The sequence below is a fragment of the Balaenoptera ricei genome, chromosome 11, assembly GCF_028023285.1.
Source record: "Balaenoptera ricei isolate mBalRic1 chromosome 11, mBalRic1.hap2, whole genome shotgun sequence".
Taxonomy (NCBI): Eukaryota; Metazoa; Chordata; class Mammalia; order Artiodactyla; family Balaenopteridae; genus Balaenoptera; species Balaenoptera ricei.
Genome location: NC_082649.1, coordinates 70,553,370 through 70,573,485, shown reverse-complemented (window position 1 = coordinate 70,573,485; position 20,116 = coordinate 70,553,370). Strand labels below are relative to the sequence as shown.

Genomic DNA, 20,116 nt, shown 5'->3' with positions numbered 1-20,116 from the left:
CAACCCACAGAATGGAAGAAAGCATTTGCAAACAAAGCGACTGACAAGGGATTAATCTCCAAAATATACAAACAGTTCATGCAGCTCAATATCAAAAAAACAAACATCCCAGTCAAAAAATGAGTGGAAGATCTACATAGACATTTCTCCAAAGAAGACATGTACATGGCCAAAAAGCACATGAAAAGATGCTCAACATCATTAATTATTAGAGAAATGCAAATCAAAACTACAATGAGGTATCACCTCACACCAGTCAGAATGGCCATCATCAAAAAATCTACAAACAGTAAATGCTGGAGACGGTGTGGAGAAAAGGGAACCCTCTTGCACTGTTAGTGGGAATGTAAATCGGTACAACCATTATGGAGAACAGTATGGAGGTTCCTTAAAAAACTAAATATAGAACTACCATATGATCCAGCAATCCCACTCCTGGCCATATATCTGGAGAAAACCGTAATTCGAAAAGATACATGCACCCCAATGTTCACTGCAGCACTGTTTACAATAGCCAAGACATGGAAGCAACCTAAATGTCCATTGACAGGTGAATGGATAAAGACGATCTGGTACATATATACAATGGAATACTACTCAGCCATAAAAAAGAATGAAATAATGTCATTTGCAGCAACATGGATGGACCTAGGAATTGTCATACTGAGTGAAGTTAGACAAAGACAAATATCATATGATATCGCTTATATGTGGAATCTAAAAAAAGTGGTACAAATAAACTTATTTACAAAATAGAAATAGAGTCACCGATGTAGAAAACAAGCTTATGGTTACTGGGGGGAAGTGGAGGAGGAATAAAATGGGAGATTGTGATTCGTATGTATACACTACTATATATAAAATAGATAATAAGGACCTACTGTATAGCACAGGGAACTCTACTCAACACTCTGTAATGATCTATATGGGAAAAGACCTTAAAAAGAGTGGATATATGCTTAACTGATTCACTTTGCTGTACACCTGAAACTAACACAACATTGTAAATCAACTATACTCCAATAAAAATTAAAAAAAATAAATTCAACCGCCTCTTGGCCTCTACTGGCCCTGGTGAAAAAGGGTATGTAGTATGGGGTTGTGGAACCTCTTCTGTAAAGACAGTAAACACTTGAGGCTTTGGGGGCTACCCCACCCACATCGTTTTTTTTTTTTTAAAACAGCTCCTTAAGAATGGAACAATCATTTTTAGCTCACAGACTGTACAAAACAGGCAGTGGACTAAATTGGCTTTGACCTGCTGACCCCTAGCATAGGATAACATGTGTCAATGCAAAGTTTAGGGATTAGAACTTGGAAACAGACCACAGTCCATTTCAGCTGTATTTATTTATTTAAAGGAAGAAATAGTTCTATAGGACTTCTGCAAACAGACTTTTAAGAAAATCTTGGTTACTACTGGCCCACAGAGCGTGTGCAGAAGGCCCAGAATGCCTTCCACGATAGCCTCTTCCTTACCTTGCACCGCCAACAGCTCCCGGCACGTCTCTTAAATCATCAGAAGGTGCCTGCCAGGAAAGGAAACGTGGTCAGCCCCCACCTGCCGCAGCCATGCCCTGGCATTCACCGGGCGCCAGGCCCCGAGCACTCCCTCATGGCCCAGCAGGAGGCTCCTTGCTATCCCCACACTCCACCCTAGGGTGGATCCTGGGGCCCAGAGAGGCAGAGAGACTCACTCAGTCATCCCGCCAGTGCACAGCAGAGCTAAGACTTCCAACCGTGTCGGTCTGACCCCAGCCCACACTCCCAACCCCTGGGCCAAAGCCTCTCGCTCTCTGCAAGCTCAGCTTGTGCCTCCGGGTCTGGCATCTGAATGTTCCCTGTGCCATCCCACAGGGTCCATGTGGACCATCTACCAACTTGGTACCGGGCCAGCAGAGGACATGGTGAGCAGAGGCTGTGCAGTGCCTGGCAAGGCCCTCCCAATGGTCTCTTGGCAGCGGAGAAGACCCAGGGCTCAGGAGCCTCCTGCTGTGACCCTGGGGAGGGTGAAGGGAGAGTGCAGTGGAGTGCCGGGACAGAGCGAGGACTCTGCCCACTGCCCCAGTGCCACACGGCCATGACACTGTGTTGGTGAAAGGAGACAGGGCTGGGCAGGCCCAGCTACCAAGCACACTCCCCACGCACACAGCAAACGAGCCCCTCGCACCACACCTGCAGTCCTCTTTCTTTCCAAGACACAGGAAGCAGCTCAGGGACCCTCAGGAGCAGCCACGGAAGAAGTAACAGAGTCACAGCGTGTCCCAGATTACCAGGGTGGGTGACGGGCAGAAACAGGCAAAATGGCCCAGGGGTGCCAGACAGCAGGGGGAGAAACTTCCTGATGGATGTGGAGCCCAAACAAGCCACCCCTGGCCAGGGCCTTCTGAACTTTCCCCAGGGAGTCTGCTCGCATGCACTAAGGGTTTTGTGGCTTTGCCCCCCCCGGGTCCAGTAAGAGAAAACTGCCTATTCCCATCAGTCCAAAGAAAGAGACAGATGACAGACGCTAAGTGAACAGACCCTTAACCACAGAGCAGAGCACACCAAGCAATGGCAGCATCTGCTGCAACTCCAGCCGGGCCACCTCCTACTTCCAGACAGCTTCAGGCACAAGAGCTGGCCGCAGAGGTAACCAACCCCCAGAAGCAGGAGGAGGATGTTACCTGTCCCGCAGGGATGGACTCCAAGGAATCAGAGCATCCCCGCGCAATGGGCCGGTCCTCAGGAGTCAGACTGTCGGTGGATGACAGGCTGCTGGCCAGGGCCTCTTCTTGCACAAACATGATTCCTGGAGAGACCAGGGGCAGGCGGGTGGGGCAGGCGGGGCGGGGAGAGCAGCCATTCAACAAATGGGGCTGGGCCCTCGGGCTACCGGCATGGCTGGGGGCTAATCAGACCCCAAACCTAGCCACATGGATTATAGAAGAAAATGTTGAAACTGAAATCTTAAAATAACTAGAAGAACAAATGACTGCTTATCTAATCTCAGGGTAGGGAGAGACTTTCTGAGACTAAATCCAAAGGAAGAAATTGAGGTGTGACTGCATAAAAGCTAAACTTCTGTAAGTAAAAAAAGAAACCTAAACGAGATGAGAAAAAAGTGCTCACAACATTTGTCAAAGGCTTGTATCTTTAATCTATAAAACGCTCTTACAGATAACAAAAAATGGGGGGAGAAAATCAGAAATCCCATTAGGAGACTGCAAAGAATGAACAGACATTCCACAAAAGAACGGCCAACAGGCGTAACACAAGATACAAGCTCACCCTCGCGAGCCATCAAAGAAGGGCAAGCTTGGCCTCTCACTTTGGCAAAGGTCAGGCTGTTTGGCCTAACTGGCAGAGGCAGGCACTGGGGTGCAAGCTGCCCCACCCATTTGGAGAGCAGTCTGGCAATATGTCCACCAAGAGCCTTAAACGTGTTTGCTCCTAGAGCGTCTTCATGGGGAAATGGTTCAAGTCCCCCTACCCGCCACCCCAGCATCCCTGCGGAGTTTTGCAGACACAGGGGCACAAGACCCCTCATCGGAAGGCCAGGCGTTCTTGCAGGCTCGGGTTTCCTCCAGGGCTGGAGAGGACAACCCATGCCCACCTTCCCACAGGACACATCCCACTGACCCTCCCCTGGGCCACCGCCCGTGGACAGCACACTCTGACTCACTTGGGCTGCTTTTGAAGCCTGCTGACGCTGTTGTATTATTATTATTACAGCTTGTCTGGGCCCATTACTTCACTTCAGACATTTTCCAGACTGGTTGAGGGTAAAATCTTTTTTTAACTTTCTCCTAAATGCAGCTGATTGGATGAATGCTGGGCATCAACTCTAAGTTTTGCAGAAACCTGGAGGAGCCCAGGGCTTGCCTCCATAGCCTGGCTTTACCACCAGTCACCACGGCTCAAGAAAATACCTCAGAGAACTCAGAGCCCCAGAGGTCACAGGCCCTCGTCCAGCTCAGCTGCTGGCTGGGGTCAGGACAACTCACAATGGCCCAGGTCCTCTGCCCATGGGCTAGGCAGGCAGATGGCCAAAGCCCAGACACCCCCCAGGGCAAAGCAGCAGGGGCTGTGCACAGGCAGGAAGGGCAGCAGGCACAGAGCCAGGCATGAAGCGTGCTGTTCTCTCCTGGAATCCACCCCCTCCTCCCTCACATGCTCAGATCCTACCATCCTTTGACATTCACCTCACATACAACTCCACTGCAAAGTCCTCTCTGCTCTAGACAGACTTCTCTGTCTTCCACAAATGACCCAAATCATTCTGTCCTGTTCTCCCTTGGGGGTACAGCTCATCTTCCCAAGGGGCTCAAAGTTCCTCAGGGGCACTGTCCTGATCATCTTGAAACCCTCCAAAAAGGACGCAGGCAGGGAGCCCTTACTGACCACTTCTGATGGACCAGAAGCAGTGCTAAGTGCTTCCCCAGCATTAGCTCACGCACGCCTCCCATTATTTACCACAGCTCATCAAATCTAAGATGCGTAGATGTGGCGCCATCTTGGTCTCAGCAGGTGTCCACGGAAGGTTTTCACACAACTCCATCACGAATACCAGCTGGCTGACAGCGACTATGAGACGCCACTGACTGAAAGATGCATCTCAATTTCAGAGAAGTCACAAGGTGGAAATGTGTGCATCTTAGAATCGATGAAGTAGGGTAGAGAAAACAGAGCTTCGGGAGGTAACAAGTTGCTTGAGGGACCACAGCCAGAAAGCTGGGATGCAAACTCAGGTGACCCAGCCCAGGTGCCTGCTCCGAACCACTTCTCTACGGCCTCCTCTCAGCCCCTGGACCTGGCTGGAGAATCAACTCGGTCATTTTGCACATCAGTCCCTGTGGCCACAACCCTCCATGGCTCCAACAAGCTGGCTAACAGCTCCTGAGATGACCAGAGGCCTGGTGTTTACTGGACAGCACCCCTCCAGGCAGGCCCCCGGGGGCCCAGTTTATTCACAAGTATGTTCACTTCTACAGAACTGGGCTGGGAACAAAGCTGCTCCCGCACCTAGGGAGAAATCCTCGCCCATGCAGGCAAAGTCCAATAGCACGTGGCTGAACACAAACTTCTGCGGATTCCTCCACGTTAGCAAGAAAAAGAACATTTTCCTGTCACTACCCACCCAAGCCCTGTTTGGAACTGAGGAAATGTGGATAGGGACAGTCTTTCTGCTTCCTTCCTGGACTGTGGTCTGTACAAACAAGTGGTCAGAAAGGGCCACTCAGAGAATGGGACAGGGGACATTAGAATGCTTAGACGGGGCCCAACCTTTGTTGTTTCTCACCAAAAGGAAAGAGATGTGCACACAGAGACATCCACTGCAGTTTTATTTATAAGAGGTGCAGATCTGGAGACAACGTCTAAAGGTCCAGTAGCGGGAAGGGGGAAGACTACAGTGAGCCACTGCATGGCGCATCCCCAGGAGCGGGGGCAGCGAGGAAAGGGGCTGAGGCCTGGGCCTGGCTGGTGCAGAGGCTTTGGCACCAAAGGGGGCGCTGCCCGCAGCTACGGCTGTAGGGGCAGACGCCTCCCTCGCCGCCTGCGGCTCACTCATTCCCCGACTCAACAAACGCTGACTGAGAACAGGCTGGGCCCTGGCCCCAGAGCCTAGCCGTGCAGTCCCCCCCCACAGGCACCCAGGGCTGTGACGGGCAGCGTGGGGCGGGGGGCCTAAGGAGGGCTCTGGCCCCTTGGCAGGAGACACGGTCAGGGAAGCATCTTCACAGTGATACAAACCCCCTCCCCTTTTACGTAAAAAAAATAAAACCGAAATTTCTCAGTCAAGAGTGTTACAAAAGCAAACGGACGACTGCTCCAGCACCAACGTCCCCATCCACTCTCTGGCTCACATCCACGGCTGTGACCTCGGCGCGCTGCCCTGCGCAGGCTCTCTGACTCAACCCAGCACTTCTCCTTTCTTATCCAGCCTTCCCCTCTCGGCTGTGATGGCTGCAGGGTATTCTGGACCACAGCTTAATCTCCCTCTCCCTCTCCCTCTCTGACGTCCATCACGGCCCATGTTTGGCTAGCATAAACAGTGCTGCGGTGAGCATCTCACCTCCGACTTCCCTGTTATCTTATCCCGCTAAGATAAAATCCCCACCAGCGGGGTTACCAGGTCAAGGGGTGGGAACGTTTTTCTGGCTCTTGAAACATAGGGTCAAAGTGTTTTCCCAAGACCTCACACCAAGTTCTCCGTCTCCAGGAGCCCGGGTGGGCGGCGTTCTTTCCTGTGTGTCCCGAGCCTCGGCTCCACTCGGGACGGCACACCCTCCCCTCTTCCGTGGGGGCCGGGCCAGCAGACACTCATGGGACCTGCTTCACTCACTCATCTCCGAGGATGCCTGGGTTCAGAGGTGAAAGCCCTTTGAAAACGCTAAGACAGTGGGTGGATGAAAGGGACTGGTCTTCCATGGGTTCACAGACAGCCCATCTTGGCCCCACCAACAGAGTGTTTGGGGCTGGGTGATACCACCAGGGCCACGGCAATGAGGCACGCTCCCCACGCAGGTATCGGGGTGCCCGACCTAGGGAAGTAACCAGGCCTGGGTTCCCATGAACAAGGAGCCAGTCTGCCCCCACTGCCTGTGGGCCAGTGGGGTCCTCATGGGCCAGCAGCCAGTTCAAAGAGCACACCCCGTGGTACCCTAGAGGATCTGGATGTGTGTGTCAGAGCAATTGGGAGTCCTCACTAAGCAAACCTCAGCCAGGCACCCCCCAGCCATGCGCCACTCCGAGAGGGGCTGGTGTGGAGACAGCACCACGCCCTCCCTGCATCTGAACCGTGTAGGGAACAGGTGCCGGCATCTCTCCCCCAACCCCAGCCCAGCTGGGGGCCCAGGCAGGGCATGTGCAGCTCTGCCAGGGAGAAAGATACACACGCGATTACCTTGGTTGGAGAGGATGGGCTGGGGCAAGGAGGCAGAGGTGGGAGCCACGGTGGGAGGGGAGCTGCTGGGCCTGGCGCACGGGGCAGCAGAGAGCCTAGAATCCTCACTGACCTGAGGAGAGGTGCCGAGTCAGTCGAGGAGAGGAGACAGATCCAGAAGAAGAGAACAGAACTTGGCAGAGCCTGAGATATGAGGAGCTCATGGCTCTCACAAACATCGGTGACAGGGAAAGAGATCTTAACTAACCCTCGGCAACCCCATGCGGCAAGTCCTATCACCACCCCCATCTCACAGATGAGAACAGAGGGAGCGTGAAAGCCCAGGGTCATGCAGCCTGGGGGGCAGGGGGTGCAGCCAGGACTCCATGGCCCGGAGTGCTCCCTGGCCCAGTTCCACTGCAAGCCAGCTCCTTCCTCGGCTGGCTCCTCACCACCCCTCCTCCCACCTCCCACACAAAGACCCACCTTCTTCTCGGGGTTGCCTAATTTGGACTTGACCTCCTTGGCTTTCTGAATCGCTTTCAGCACTTCCACTGTGTCCAACTCCTTCTCTGTGGTCACTGTGTTGTCCAGACAGACCTACAGTGTCCAGAAAATGGCTATCAGCATAGGCGCTGGCAAGCATGGAGGGAGGAGAAGGGCAGGGTCCCACCGAGGTGTGGGCCAGGCCCCGTGAGGACACAGGAGGCTGCGGAGGCTCAGCCTGCTGGGAGGTGAGCTCCTCGCCACCCATGGAAGTGACCTGGGAGCTCCTTGGAGTGGCCCAGGGAGGTCCCACACTGCCTGGCCCAGTTCTGGGAGTCCCTCTCCAGGAAGGGAAGGCAGGGCTGCAGGGTCCACTGAGAAGGCCTCCGGGGTGGCTGGGAGAGGGGTGAAGGTGGTGCCTTGAACTAAGCCTCCAATTATGGCAGAACTCAGATCTGCAAAGAGCAAGGGGAGGGCCTTCTGGACTGGGGAACTGGGAGGGCAAAGGTATGGGAAGCAGGCAGAAGGGCAGGGACCCCACCTGCAAGTGCAGGAGGGAGCTGTGGGCCGGCAGGCAGTGGGGAGCAGCAGTGTGGTCAAATGAGGGAACGTCCCAAGGGCCTGGGAGCCAGGGAGGGGAGGAGGTGACATCTTGTGAATGTTGTCTTGGTGACAGTGTGGAGAAAGGTGCACTTGGGGCTGAAAAGAGATTGCAGGGCGGGGTCGGGGGGAGGATGCAAACAGACTCCCAGGTATCTTCCAGCCTGGGATTTGGGGAGAGTGGAGGGAGCCTGCTTGAGGCTGAGGAGACAGGTGAACCTGGAGGCAGACCTGTTGGGCTGGCGGGGCAGCAGGCGGCCACTTGGCAAACAGCAGATACTGGGCTGGGTGACGCTGGCCAAGGTGGGCAAACCCTTCAGGTTTATGGTCAGACTTTATGGCCAGAGGTTGTCCAGGAAATATAATTATTTCAGACATCTTATTCCTGACCCTTGTCTACAATAAACATTACTTTTTAACAAGTTGAAGACAGTCAGTCCCTCCACACTCAGGCTGTGCCTATTGGTTCCTGGGGAGCACCCCGACCTGAAGCTCTGACAAAGGCGAGGGGAAGCCCACTGAGCAAGCACTGCAGCCGGTAGCCCCCAAGAAGAGATGCATGAGGCAACCTTTTCCTGGGGAGGCAGCGGACTTGCCAGATCTGAAAGGCCCCTCAGGGTCAGGACGTCCTTCTGAAGCAGGCAAGTATATGTAAGCGGATGTCACCTCCAGCTGACCCCTCCCCGAGCAGCTTACCTCCGAGGCCCGCTCTCCGAACTGAGCCAGCACCTTGGTCCGGTAGTCAGGGATGATGCTCAGAGGGTTGTTCAGCAGAGCCACGTGCTCCAGACACGGGAGGCTGCCGATGCTCCTGACCTCCTCCATCTGCAAGGCATTCCCGCGTCCCTTCTTTAACACTTCAGCAAGGTGACCGCTCACTTGACAGCCAAAGAAAGGAAGCCCACCATTCTCGCTAAAGTGATCAACGCCAAGGCACAGCCACTCCAGAACCCCAAGACCCTTCTGGGGCACGGCTCACCTGTTCGATTCTGTTGTCGCTAAGATCCAGGTTGACCAGGGAGTAGAGCTTGTGCAGGCCACTCAGACTCCCCAGGAGATTGCCTGCCAGGTTCAGGGTCTTGATGTTCCCCAGTTTGGTGTGAACCCCTTCCAAGAAGGACAGCTTGTTGTAGGACAGGTCCAGGTGCACGAGGTTGTACAGGTGCTGCGGCAGCATTGAGAACAGAGTAAAGTGGTTAAGGTCAAGGCTCCAAAGAAAGGGGACTGACGTTAAGGGTGTGATGGGCCTTCCGACCTAAAACGACCAGTTCCTCTGACAGTTATTCCGAAGGGAACTCCCTCTTCCCTGCGCAGGTTACAGCCCAGCTGCATCCCCCGCAGGGGCAGCACGGCCCACAGCGTAGGCACGGGCTTTGAAAATGAGGCTGTCCGTCTTCACAATGGAGGCACATCATCTTCATCACGCTCTATTTGTACTTACACATCTTTTCTAATTTTGGGGAACTAGAGCAACAAACGCTCAGTGCATCATTGGGACCCAGAGGGAAGGGCAGCAGCCCCTGCCTTTATAAACCTCTGGTGCACCCAGACACCTTTCGAGTGCCCATGAGAGAAACCCCAGAGCATGGCCAAACTCCCAAGGCTGCATCTCAGGAGAATGGGACCTTGTGAGAAGCCTGCAGGCAATGATGGTCTCCAAAGACACAAATTACCTGCAGATTGTCCACGACCAGCACTCCATTATGACTCAGGTCCAGGAACTCAATCTTTGGAATCAGTTTCTTGTGAAAGAAAAGATAACACATGACGTTATCCTAGGAAGCTGGACCCCACGTGGCCCCTGGACATGGTGGACAGACAACCTGCAAGGCTTCCTCCTGACCACGGACTCCTGGGCTGGCCATCTGTGCAGGGCCCCTGACGTGACACCTCCCAGTGCCCACCCAGCAGCACGTCCTCAGGAACACATAACTCAGGGACTCCAGTACTGAGCATGACCCACTGTTTTTACGGAACACTTGGCTTGTAAAAATGACAAATGGCAAGGTTACAGACAGAAGGTGTGTCCTTCAACTCTACCCACACCCACTGAGAGGCACAAGTACAGGAATCACAGTCCTACTGCCCAAGTACCATCTGGATGTCACTCTTACATGGGCACATCTGGAACCTTTCTTTTTTTTGGCCGTGCCACGTGGCATGCGGGATCTTAGTTCCCCGACCAGGGATCAAACCCATGCTCCCTGCAGTGGAAGTGCACAGTCTTAACGACTGGACCACCAGGGAAGTCCCTGGAACCTATGGACTGATTTTTCTGCTACACTCCTTGGGAATAAATTTCACCACTTATTGTGTTTCTGTTCTATCAAATGTACATGCAATTAATACGCTTCATTTGGTTCTAAGCACTCCTCACCTCGTTTAAATAACCCCATTTTGAAATTAACTTAAAAACTGCAGGCAACGCACAGAGCACTGGGTACAGGTTTTCGGTGGTCTTTCTAGAAAAAGCCAGGTTAAATACCCAACCCAGGGTCTGGTCAGGCCATGGAGAGCGTACCACAGACTCATCGATCTCAGAGATGCTGTTGTGGCTCAAGTCCAGAGCGGTCAGCGCCTGCCACGTGGGGATGACGGCAGTCACAGTGCCCTCCAGGGCTGCGCCTGCTGGCTCCCACTCATCAAATTCTGAGGCTTCAGGAACGAGGACTTCCTGTGTAAGAACATCTGGTGAGCACCACACGTGGGCCCTCACGCAACACTGACTGGGAACACAATCATTGCAAAATTTCAGGAAGGGCTGGAGCATATTTAGTATGTGGAAGTGAACTTGCATTAAAATGGGGCTTTTGGTTCATATGCCTTGAAATGATTGTGAAATAACTGGAGTTCAGAAACATAACAGCCACTTGGAATATGTTCTGGCCCTACTTGAGCAAATGCTTTTCCAGCTCCCAAGAGCCTAGTTATACGGTGATGCCTTTTCTGGCTTAAATCTCAGCGACTGAAGGTCAGAATTTGCAGTGTTTCCAGGCAACTGTGCTTTACAAGCTGGCACTGTGGTCCCCGTGGTGGACAGTAGGCCCTTTAACCATTACTTCACAAGGTAAAATCCAGCAGTCCTGAGACAGGGGAGCAGCACGGAGCACAGGGGCACCATCCAAGGGGAGGGAGGCAGGCAGGCCTCCTCCTTTGATAAGACCTCTCCTCTTTCAATGGATCATCTTGGGCTCCTTGAGCCGGGCAGCAGGGAGTGCCTCCCAGAGGGGCAAGGCTGCCTGACACAAGCCTCAGGACAAAGACTTCTCACCAAACCCAAATCTTGATCAGACACTCTAAGTTCTAAAAGTGCCGCAATGTTTCTTTCTAGAAGAATTTTAACATTACTAAGATGCAACCCATAAAGAGAGAGATCTCTTACACTCTCAGTTTGCCTATTTGTGTCACTCACATACAAACAACAGGGCCCAGCATACACAACTTGGCCTGTCTACTCAAGTCCACTGAGAACAAGATACGAACAAGTGCCACACCGAGGCTTTCTATGTTTAGAGAAACATTTCTATCAGTCCACCTAATAAATGTTCTGACACTCGCCGCTGCTAAACAATTTGGTTATTAAAAAACCAGTGGCTTTTTCCATGGGGAGGGGTTACCCAGTTCCTTAAAATCTCTCATTTAACAGTGTTGATTTTGGACTGAAGCGTCGCAGGGACTGTCGAGCACTGGGAGGCCCCACATGAGTGAGTGGCTGCCCAGGGGAAAGTCTGGCTTCTGGTTCCTGACAGACGGCAGCAGAGTCCGCATGATCCTCCGTGGGGAGACCACAGTGCAGGACCCTGCCCCTCAGACAGCACCCTGGGCGGTCACAGGTTGCGCTTACCTTCATGGAAGTTGCTGAGAAGCGGACACTCATCGTGGCCAAGGTGGGCTTGGATGCGACCAGCCCCCGGATGCGCTGGGCATCACAGTGACTTATCTGGAACAAGAACAGCTACGTCTCAGAAACGGCATCACTGCTCCACCAGAAGTCCCGGGAAGTGGGTGTTCATCACCCACACACAAAAGGAGCACAACCATCGGTGACCCCGAATCCTTCGAGGCAGGTGGCGACTTAAACCCTAAGTCTCTCCTTTCCCCAATTTTTAGTGCTAATTAAACATTCTCTGAAGTAGCTTATGAGACAATGAACCATGAACTCCATTTTCTCTGAAGGGCTGCTTCGGGCTTGGCAGCTAAACACAAAGTGAGGGGCAGGGACACCAGAGCTGGAGAGCCGATGACTTCACTGGCCTCACTTCACTGGCCTCAGTGGCCCTGCAGGAGGAGGGAGGGGTACAGGCCAAAGCACCCTCCCTCAAGCCACCTGCCCAAGTGCTACACACCCCACCCGGCGGAGCCTCAGCCTGCCCAGCCAGGCACTCCTCTCACCTCCCAGCCCCACTCACCTGTGCTGGTCGAGGCACAAATGCTCATCAAGGGAGTGGCCCTCAAGGTCTCTGAGACAATTCCAGCACATCGCAGAGTCAGACACAGCTGAACTCAGATCCCAGCTTCCCCCTCGTTAACTGTGTGATCCTGGCCAAACTTCCTTACCTCCCTAAGCCTCGGTTTCCTCAACTGTAAAATGGGAATACAAGTGCCCACTTCACATGGTTGAGAAGATTCCATCAAGGAGTGAACATCAGACATGGGGCAAAGGGCTGAACACAAAAGCACTGATTTCTCATTGCTGAGATGAGAAATTTTTTATTATTCATTACTGAGTCTCCTCTCATTTATTTAAAAAGTGGTTAACAAAATTGGCATTGTGAACCCAGGAGTTTAGCAGTGAGTAATGTAAAGTATTTCTTGTTAGGTGTAGGCATGCCAGAGAGCAGAGGACCCTCCAAACCATCTGCTGATCTGCCTTGGGAGACAAAGACTTGGAATTGGCTCTGCCTGACCCTCAGGATGGCTTCCCAGCACCTCAACTTGCACAATGAGGAAGCCCAGAAGGAGCTGGGCACTGGTGCTCCATCCTGTCCAAATGCTGCAGGGGTGGGGACATGCAGACCAGCCAAGAGTAGCAGAAGCCCCTCTTTCTCCGCCTTCAGATGGGCCTGACTTACCTAAATGGAATCTGCCACATACTGACAAACAGAAAAGCAACAGTGCCTTACAATTAAATCCAGACACCTAACATTGGGAACACTCCCTAGCCAAAGATAGGATGGTCAGAATGCAAGACCATCCTGCACAGGGCTCAGCCCCGCCTGCATTCCAGGGGCCCTGGGCCTTACCTCCACCTGATGAAGAGACTTGAATATTGACAGATCAAAAGGCAGGAGCTGCTCCTGAATGTTGCTGGTCCCAAAAGGTCCTTCTGTGCCAGAAACCTACAGCCAAATAAATGGCTTGAATTAGAGATGCTGCTGTAACAACCACATCCCATCCATGTTCACAGGGCGGTGCTACAGCAACTACCAAACCACACTCGAAGCTTCGCCTGGCTGTGAGAGTCAGGCTGGGCATGTACTCCCACTCACCACTTCCACGGTCAACAAAGCAGGCTAAAGCCAAGGTTTAAAGCGAGGGGCCACTGGTTCACGACTGCCCCCTGGTGCTCACAGCCGAAAGCACAGTGCCAAGATCACCAAATGCAGCCTTCCTTCCCTCAGGGCCCACGGAGTCTACACACACACACACACACACACACACACACACACACACACACACACACACACACACACACACACGCTAGGAGGTGCGTGCCCACGACTGAGTAGCTCTCCCCGACCAAGCTGCCCCATCTTTACCTTAAGGTACTTAAGGCGACAGGTGAAGTCCAGGATGTGCCCCAGGTCAGTCTTGGCATCCCCGCTGGCGCACGTGGGCTTTCCCTGCTGCAGCTGCTCGGTGACCGCGTACAGCTGCAGGGGCCTGATGGCAAAGACCTCGCCGGCCCCCAGGAGCTGTTCTCCTGCAACAGCCACAGCCCGTGGGGTGAGCACTGAGCCCCAGCCCCATCCCCATTGTGCGGCCAGGGCACCGGCACACCTGGCCAACAGTGGACAAGCACTTGGTCAGCACCCATTAGATGCACCGAGTCAGGAGGAAGCCATGGTCCTGAGAATGCAGGAGCGGCCCCCCTCCTGAGCTGACTGCACGCAGGGGAGACCCAGGACATGTGATTACAAAGGAGGGAAGGGCCACAGAAATTTGCAGCTGGGGAACCTCCCTGAGGTGAGGATGAGTTAAAATCTGAGGCACTGGGCCAGGAGAAAGCTGATGCAGGCAGCACTGTGGGCATCGGGCCCACGCTGCCACCTCCAAGATGCAGACATCTTAAGGTTAGGTGAGGCCTAAGGTGCCAGCACAGTACAGGGCCTGAGAGCAGGAGGGGGTTCTGAGCCAAGCCAGACAGACTGGCATTTGGTCCTCGTTTTGCTCCTTCCAACCATGCTACCTGCCTTCAGGCAGGTAACTGGGCCTCTTATCCTCAATGTCCTTCTCTGGCCCTCCTGGGGGGAGGCAGTAAGATACAAACACAAGGCTAGACCACAAGCACTCTTTACATCTTAGCTACCGTTACTGTGCTCTCTGGCAGGGCCGCGACCCTAAGTCAGCTTCTGTTTGCCATCGGAATCTTTTCAGGTAAGGACAGACCCAGTGCAAAGGGCAGCATGCCACCCACCTTCCAGAACTCCACCATAAGGCCCTGGAATAGCTCCTGAGCCTGAGATTAGCCCCTGACACAAGGACCCGGGGTCCTAAGGTGAAAAATACAGCTCCTCAGACCTGCAGAACAGGTAGGTGGGCAGGCCTGGCTGTGGACCAGGTCCAGGGATTTGGGCAACCCCAGGGAGGTGGGCCCTGGTTAGGACTCACTTGGCACAGAGCAACTGTGCCACCCAGGGCCCCTGGCTGCCTAACAGGGCTGGGCAAGTTGCACCCAGTTTTTCAAGGACCCCTGGCCATATACCTTTTTCAAAGAGCTCCTCAGCCAGTGCTGCAGTGATGCCATTAATCTCCTGCAGAGAAAACAAAACCCACAGTCAGGAAATCCACCTGCTCCCAGTCACTGGGAGTTGCACATTCCCTGCTATCTACCCCCTCTGCTGTTGCAATGCTAGCTCTCCAGAAAGTAAAACAAAATGGAGAGAATAAACTAAAATGAATCAAGGAGCTCAGAAAGGTAAACAATATTTCCAGCTAAAGGGACATTTGAAATGTCTCCTCCAAAGGAGAACCGAATAGACTAACACTGCAACTCCAAGGCCACTCAGGCACTGGCTGAGAACACCAGGCCCGGGAGGCTGCAAAGCTTGGCCATGTCAAGAGCTGGCTGGGAAACCAGCAGCTCCCCAGACTGGCCCTGGGACATTCCTAGGAGAGGCATGGTAGAGAGACAGTCCTGTTTCTTCTCGAAGAGGGGCTCCCATCACCCTGCTGGGAAAAAGGGCCTCCCAGAGCTAACCCTGCCTGAGAGCGACCATTTCTATTGACATTCATGTCCCACAGGTATCTTAGGAAAGAGCAAGCGCCCGCTCTCTTCCTGTGCCCATCCCTTCAAGCCCTGCAACAGCACCACTCAGCCCAGGGTCATGAGAAAGAGGCAGGAAAGGATTTCCTTTTAGAGTGATGGGATAAAGGAGACACGACAAGGACACGCCTTCAGTCATAGTAAACAGCTAACATGCTGGGGTGCTAATTCACACCGGGCGATGGCCTGAGCACTCCCCACCCAGTGGCTTGCTCAGCCCTCCCAACGCCGTAGGCCAGGAGGCCCTCATTTTGAATCCTGTTTCACAGGTAAGCAAACTGAGATGGACAGGTGCTGTAGTTCTCAATTTTACATGGCTAGAAACTAGCAAAGCCCCACTCCCAAGAACTTGGTCTTGAATCCTCTCTGTTCACAACCAATTGCCTTAGCATTTCAGTGGTGTAGCCGTGGGGTTGGCAGGGCCCTGGGGCCCGCAGCCCCACATCCTGCAGGTAAGAACTGTAACTAATTGACAGATGGCAGCCAAACGGACTTTCATAAACAGGTCCAGATGGAGGCTGCAAAATCGCCTTTGTAACTCACAGGAACACCTCTGCCACCAGGACAAGCAATTCACGTGTTTTCCAGACTCAAAAGGTACCACGTTGCAGGAGACACGGTGTCCTTTTCCTGTTTTTCTCTCAGTTGCTCATCTCTTCCTTACCTTTTATACATAGAGGATACTTTACAGGTTGTTTATGTGCTGCAAATATCTTCTTCCTGTCTGTGTATGCCTTTTACCTACACTCACCCTGTTTCTCCCAACAGAGAGAGGTTTGTCAAGTTCATGTTTTTAAACCTGTGATTCTTTTCCTTTGTCATTTCTGGGACCTCTTCCCCCACCTCAAGATTATAAAACATTCCCCTAATTTCTCCTTTTAGTATTTTAAGGTATTTGTTAAAAATAAAATGTTTATTTCATCTGCTTGAAATTCAGTTTATATATAATATGAGAATAACTTCCCCTTATTCTCACACATGAACAAAAAGCCAAAGGGAGAAAAATGAGCAAACACAGCTCCAGCATTAAGGGGCTCAGAGTCTGGCAAGACACAGGGTCAAATGTAAAAGGGCCACCAGAGGGGCAGAGCAGGCTCTGAGCAGGAGAGGCTCCAGCCAGTGAGAGGAGAGGGCATCAGTTCACTCCGAAGTTCAACTTCACTCTCTCACAACAACTCAGTTACGTTTTCCTTGGCTGCTGTGAAGAACCGAAGATCAGTAAGACCTAGGAACGACCCAAAGGCTCATTTCTCTACCTACACCTTTGAGAACCAAGCCCTGTCTTCAGATCAGCACTGCCCCATCCTGCCTGTAGTCAGAACGCCTGGACAGCCTTAAAAGATACAGATTCCTGAGCGGCTCCCAGAGGCCTGATCCTCACCCACCTCCAATGCCCAAGAGCAGCTGCCCAGCCTCTCCAGCCCCTTATTGACATTGGGCTCCTAGAAGGTCTCCCGTGGGAAAAGGGTTCCCTGTCCACCCTTAGTGCCCAACAACCCTCACCCTCAAAGTTACACTTCTCCGGGCAGCTGCCGTCAACACCAGCCCTGCGAAGGAGATAGGGCTGGAATTTCCAGAAGACACAGAAAGCCGAGAGACAGTGAGAGCCAAGGGCTCATGCTAAGCAAAGAGCATGTTTCCACTTCTGAACAATCTAAAAAGCAGACTATGTTACAATTTCCTTCCCTGCTCTTGGGCCACAGGAAGTGTGCCCTGTGGCAACACGATCTACTTAGTTTCCCAGGCTGATCTTCTTCACCTTGGGAGACCCTGAATCAAAGAGGAACAAAGAAATGCCTCAGCCCGCAAATCTAGAGCACAGGTCTCTTCTGCCTCCTCAGGGTGCTCTGACTGAACTGTGGCCTTGTGTGCAAAGGTGAGCAGCCCCTTGCCAGGAGGAAATGGGGTAGGGGGGACAGTGGGCCCCAGTCTAAGCTCCTGTAGATTCTGCTCAGAGGTCACCTGTGGGAACAGGTAACCCCACCCACACCCCACCCAATCCTGCTGAAGGGACTTGAAGTGCTTCAGGGTCCCACAAATGTCTGAACTGAAATGCATTAAAAAAACAAAACAAAACAAAAAAACAGACATTCTTTATACTTCAAAATTTTTTTCAATTAAAAAAAATTAGCTATGTTTAAAAACTAAAATACCCACCTCCAAACGTGTTACAGACCAATCAATCAGCCACCTGCCAGGTCACATGCTGGTTTGCAGCCTTGGGCAGCGGTGTGAGCTGCACACAAACGCACCATGGACTATTAGGCTGGTGCTTGGCGACTACTGCTCTGACTGAGCATGTCTGTGCATGCGGAACCCCACGACCCACTGCCCCCGGGAGCGCAGACCCTACTCAATGAATAACCCCAGGCCAGCCCGACACTCCTGCCTGACACAGGCTCGAGCACAGAGTGCGTGTCAGTGGGACATTAACAGGGGACTCAATTACACATCGCTGTGTGGTTAACACACACACACTAAGGGCTGGGAGTCCTTGTATAACTTATTTCACGCCTGTGAGGCACGCTACCAGAAGTCAGGTACATTAGGTGCGTAAAAATTCCCGATGGATAGATTCAAGCCTAAGCTTTGGCTGAGGAGAGTTCCAAGACTGTAACTAAGCTGCAAAGATATCTGCTATCACTTACAGCCTCTGTATTTTGCAACTATAACAAATCACCAAAGGCTGCCTTTAAGATGGTAACAGTTCTATCCTATCTCCTGATTTCAAATTTCAAAGAGTGGCTTTGTTCTAGCCAACTGGTTTTAAAGTAAAAAAATGATACAAATACCACCGGTGACAAGAAGTGAGTGCCTTTCCTAACGAGGAGAGCTGGCACTGGCTGGGACCCAGTGAGCCCCTGCCACGGGCCCATCGCTCTTCTCGGTCCTTAACCTTCACCGCACGGTCTCCTGCAATCCTCAAGAGCCCGGGATCATCACTCTCCAGCTCACAAGAGGAACTGGGACACAGGGGTTAAAAAGACTGCCTTGGAATAAACTGTCAGGAAGCAACAGGGCTGGGAGACAAACTCAACTCTGCCTGCCTGTCAGACATCCTGCCCCAAAGCGGTGTGTGCTGAAATTCTCCGTGGGATTCCACTTTACTGAATTTGAAGCCCTCTGCTCTAGGGGTTCTGGGATGAGGTCTGTCCCTGAGGGTGCAGGAACACTAGGGCAGAGTTATCTGGAGGGAGAGAGCCCAGCAGTAGGCCAGGGCTGAGGTGTGCCCTCTCACTGCAACACAGGTCTGCACTGGCCTCTGGACACCCCATCTCAGTTGGCTGGGGAGAGAAGTGGTGCTTTCCTTCCTTGACCTTAAAATTCACACTACCAACCTCACATCACACCCCAACCTCACAGCATGTACAAAAATTCACTCAAAATGGTTAAAAGATCTAAATACAAGAGCTAAAACTATAAAACTCTTAGAAGAAAAACACAGTTGTAACTCTCTGTGACCCTGGATTAGGCAATGGTTTCTTAGATTTGATACCAAAAACACAAGCGACCAGAGGGGAAAAATGGATAAATTTCATCAAAATCTAAAACTTTTGTGTTTCAAAGAATACTATCAGGAAAATGAAGACAAACCACACAATGAGAGGAAATATTTGCATATCATATTTCTGATAAGGGTCTAATATCCAGAATATGTAAAGAACTCCTACAACTTAACAACAAAAATAACCTAATTTTTTGAAGTGCAAAGACTTTAAATACATTTCTCCAAAGGAGATATGCAAATAACCAATAAGCATATGAAAAGAAGCTCAATATTATTAGTTATTAGCCAAATGCAAATCAAAACCACCATGAGATACTTTACACCCATGAGGATGGCTACCAAAAAAGTGGACAGTAACAAGTGTTGGCAAGGGTGTGGGGACATAAGAACCTACACATTGCTGGTGGAAATGTAAAACGGTGCAGCCGCTACAGAAGAAAATTTGGCAGTTCCTCAAACAGTTAAACAGTTACCATATAACCCAACAATTCTACTCTTAGTATATACCCAAGAAAAATAAAAATATAGGTCTATACAAAAGCATACATGAATGTTCATAGCAGCCTTATTCACAAAAGCTAAAAAGTGGAAACCAGCTAAATGTCCATTAACTGATAAATGGACAAAATGTGGTGTCTCCAAGCAATAGAATATTACTCAGCCATAAAAGGACTGATGCACTGATTTATGCTACAATATGAATGGACCTTGAGAACACTATGCTAAGTGAAAGAAGCCAGTCACAAAGTCACATATTGTATGATTCCATTTATATGAAACGTCCAAAATATGCAAATCCATACATTACGAAAGTACGTTAGTGATAGCTGATGGGTACATGGTTTCTTTTTGGGGTGATGAATGTTCTGCAATTAGATAGTAGTGACAGATGCACAACTTTGTTAATATACTAAGAACCAGGGACTTGAACACTTTACAAGAGTGAATTTTAGGGACTTCCCTGATGGCACAGTGGTTAAGAATCTGCCTGCCAATGCAAGGGACATGGGTTCCAGCCCTGGTCCGGGAAGATCCCACATGCTGTGGAGCAACTAAGCCCATGCACCACAACTACTGAGCCTGCGCTCTAGAGCCCGTGAGCCACGACTACTGAAGCCCGCGCACCTAGAGCCCGTGCTCCGCAACAAGAGAAGCCACTGCAATAAGAAGC

The 20,116-nt window shown here is 51.7% G+C and overlaps 1 protein-coding gene across 21 annotated transcripts in view; it reads right to left on the bottom strand.

Annotated features, from left to right (window-relative positions):
- Positions 1 to 20,116, bottom strand: part of LOC132375069 (nischarin) — an 88,908-nt gene that overhangs the window by 45,414 nt on the left and 23,378 nt on the right. For 18 of the 21 annotated variants that reach the window (XR_009505889.1, XR_009505888.1, XM_059939840.1 and 15 more), the window contains exons 4-15: positions 14,877 to 14,925; positions 13,711 to 13,874; positions 13,195 to 13,290; positions 11,796 to 11,891; positions 10,473 to 10,625; positions 9,625 to 9,693; positions 8,931 to 9,116; positions 8,648 to 8,776; positions 7,352 to 7,465; positions 6,887 to 6,998; positions 2,667 to 2,791; positions 1,480 to 1,529 (exon numbers count right to left, since the gene is read on the bottom strand). Coding sequence is in view for 19 of the 21 variants with exons in the window: in XM_059939832.1 (XP_059795815.1) it covers positions 1,480 to 1,529; positions 2,667 to 2,791; positions 6,887 to 6,998; positions 7,352 to 7,465; positions 8,648 to 8,776; positions 8,931 to 9,116; positions 9,625 to 9,693; positions 10,473 to 10,625; positions 11,796 to 11,891; positions 13,195 to 13,290; positions 13,711 to 13,874; positions 14,877 to 14,925 (1,343 nt within the window). In the remaining 2 variants the exon portion in view is untranslated. Of the gene's footprint in view, positions 1 to 1,479; positions 1,530 to 2,666; positions 2,792 to 4,455; positions 4,557 to 5,307; positions 6,342 to 6,886; positions 6,999 to 7,351; positions 7,466 to 8,647; positions 8,777 to 8,930; positions 9,117 to 9,624; positions 9,694 to 10,472; positions 10,626 to 11,795; positions 11,892 to 13,194; positions 13,291 to 13,710; positions 13,875 to 14,876; positions 14,926 to 20,116 lie in introns of those variants that run through there. The other 3 variants (XM_059939851.1, XM_059939844.1, XM_059939843.1) reach the window with 3 other exon arrangements.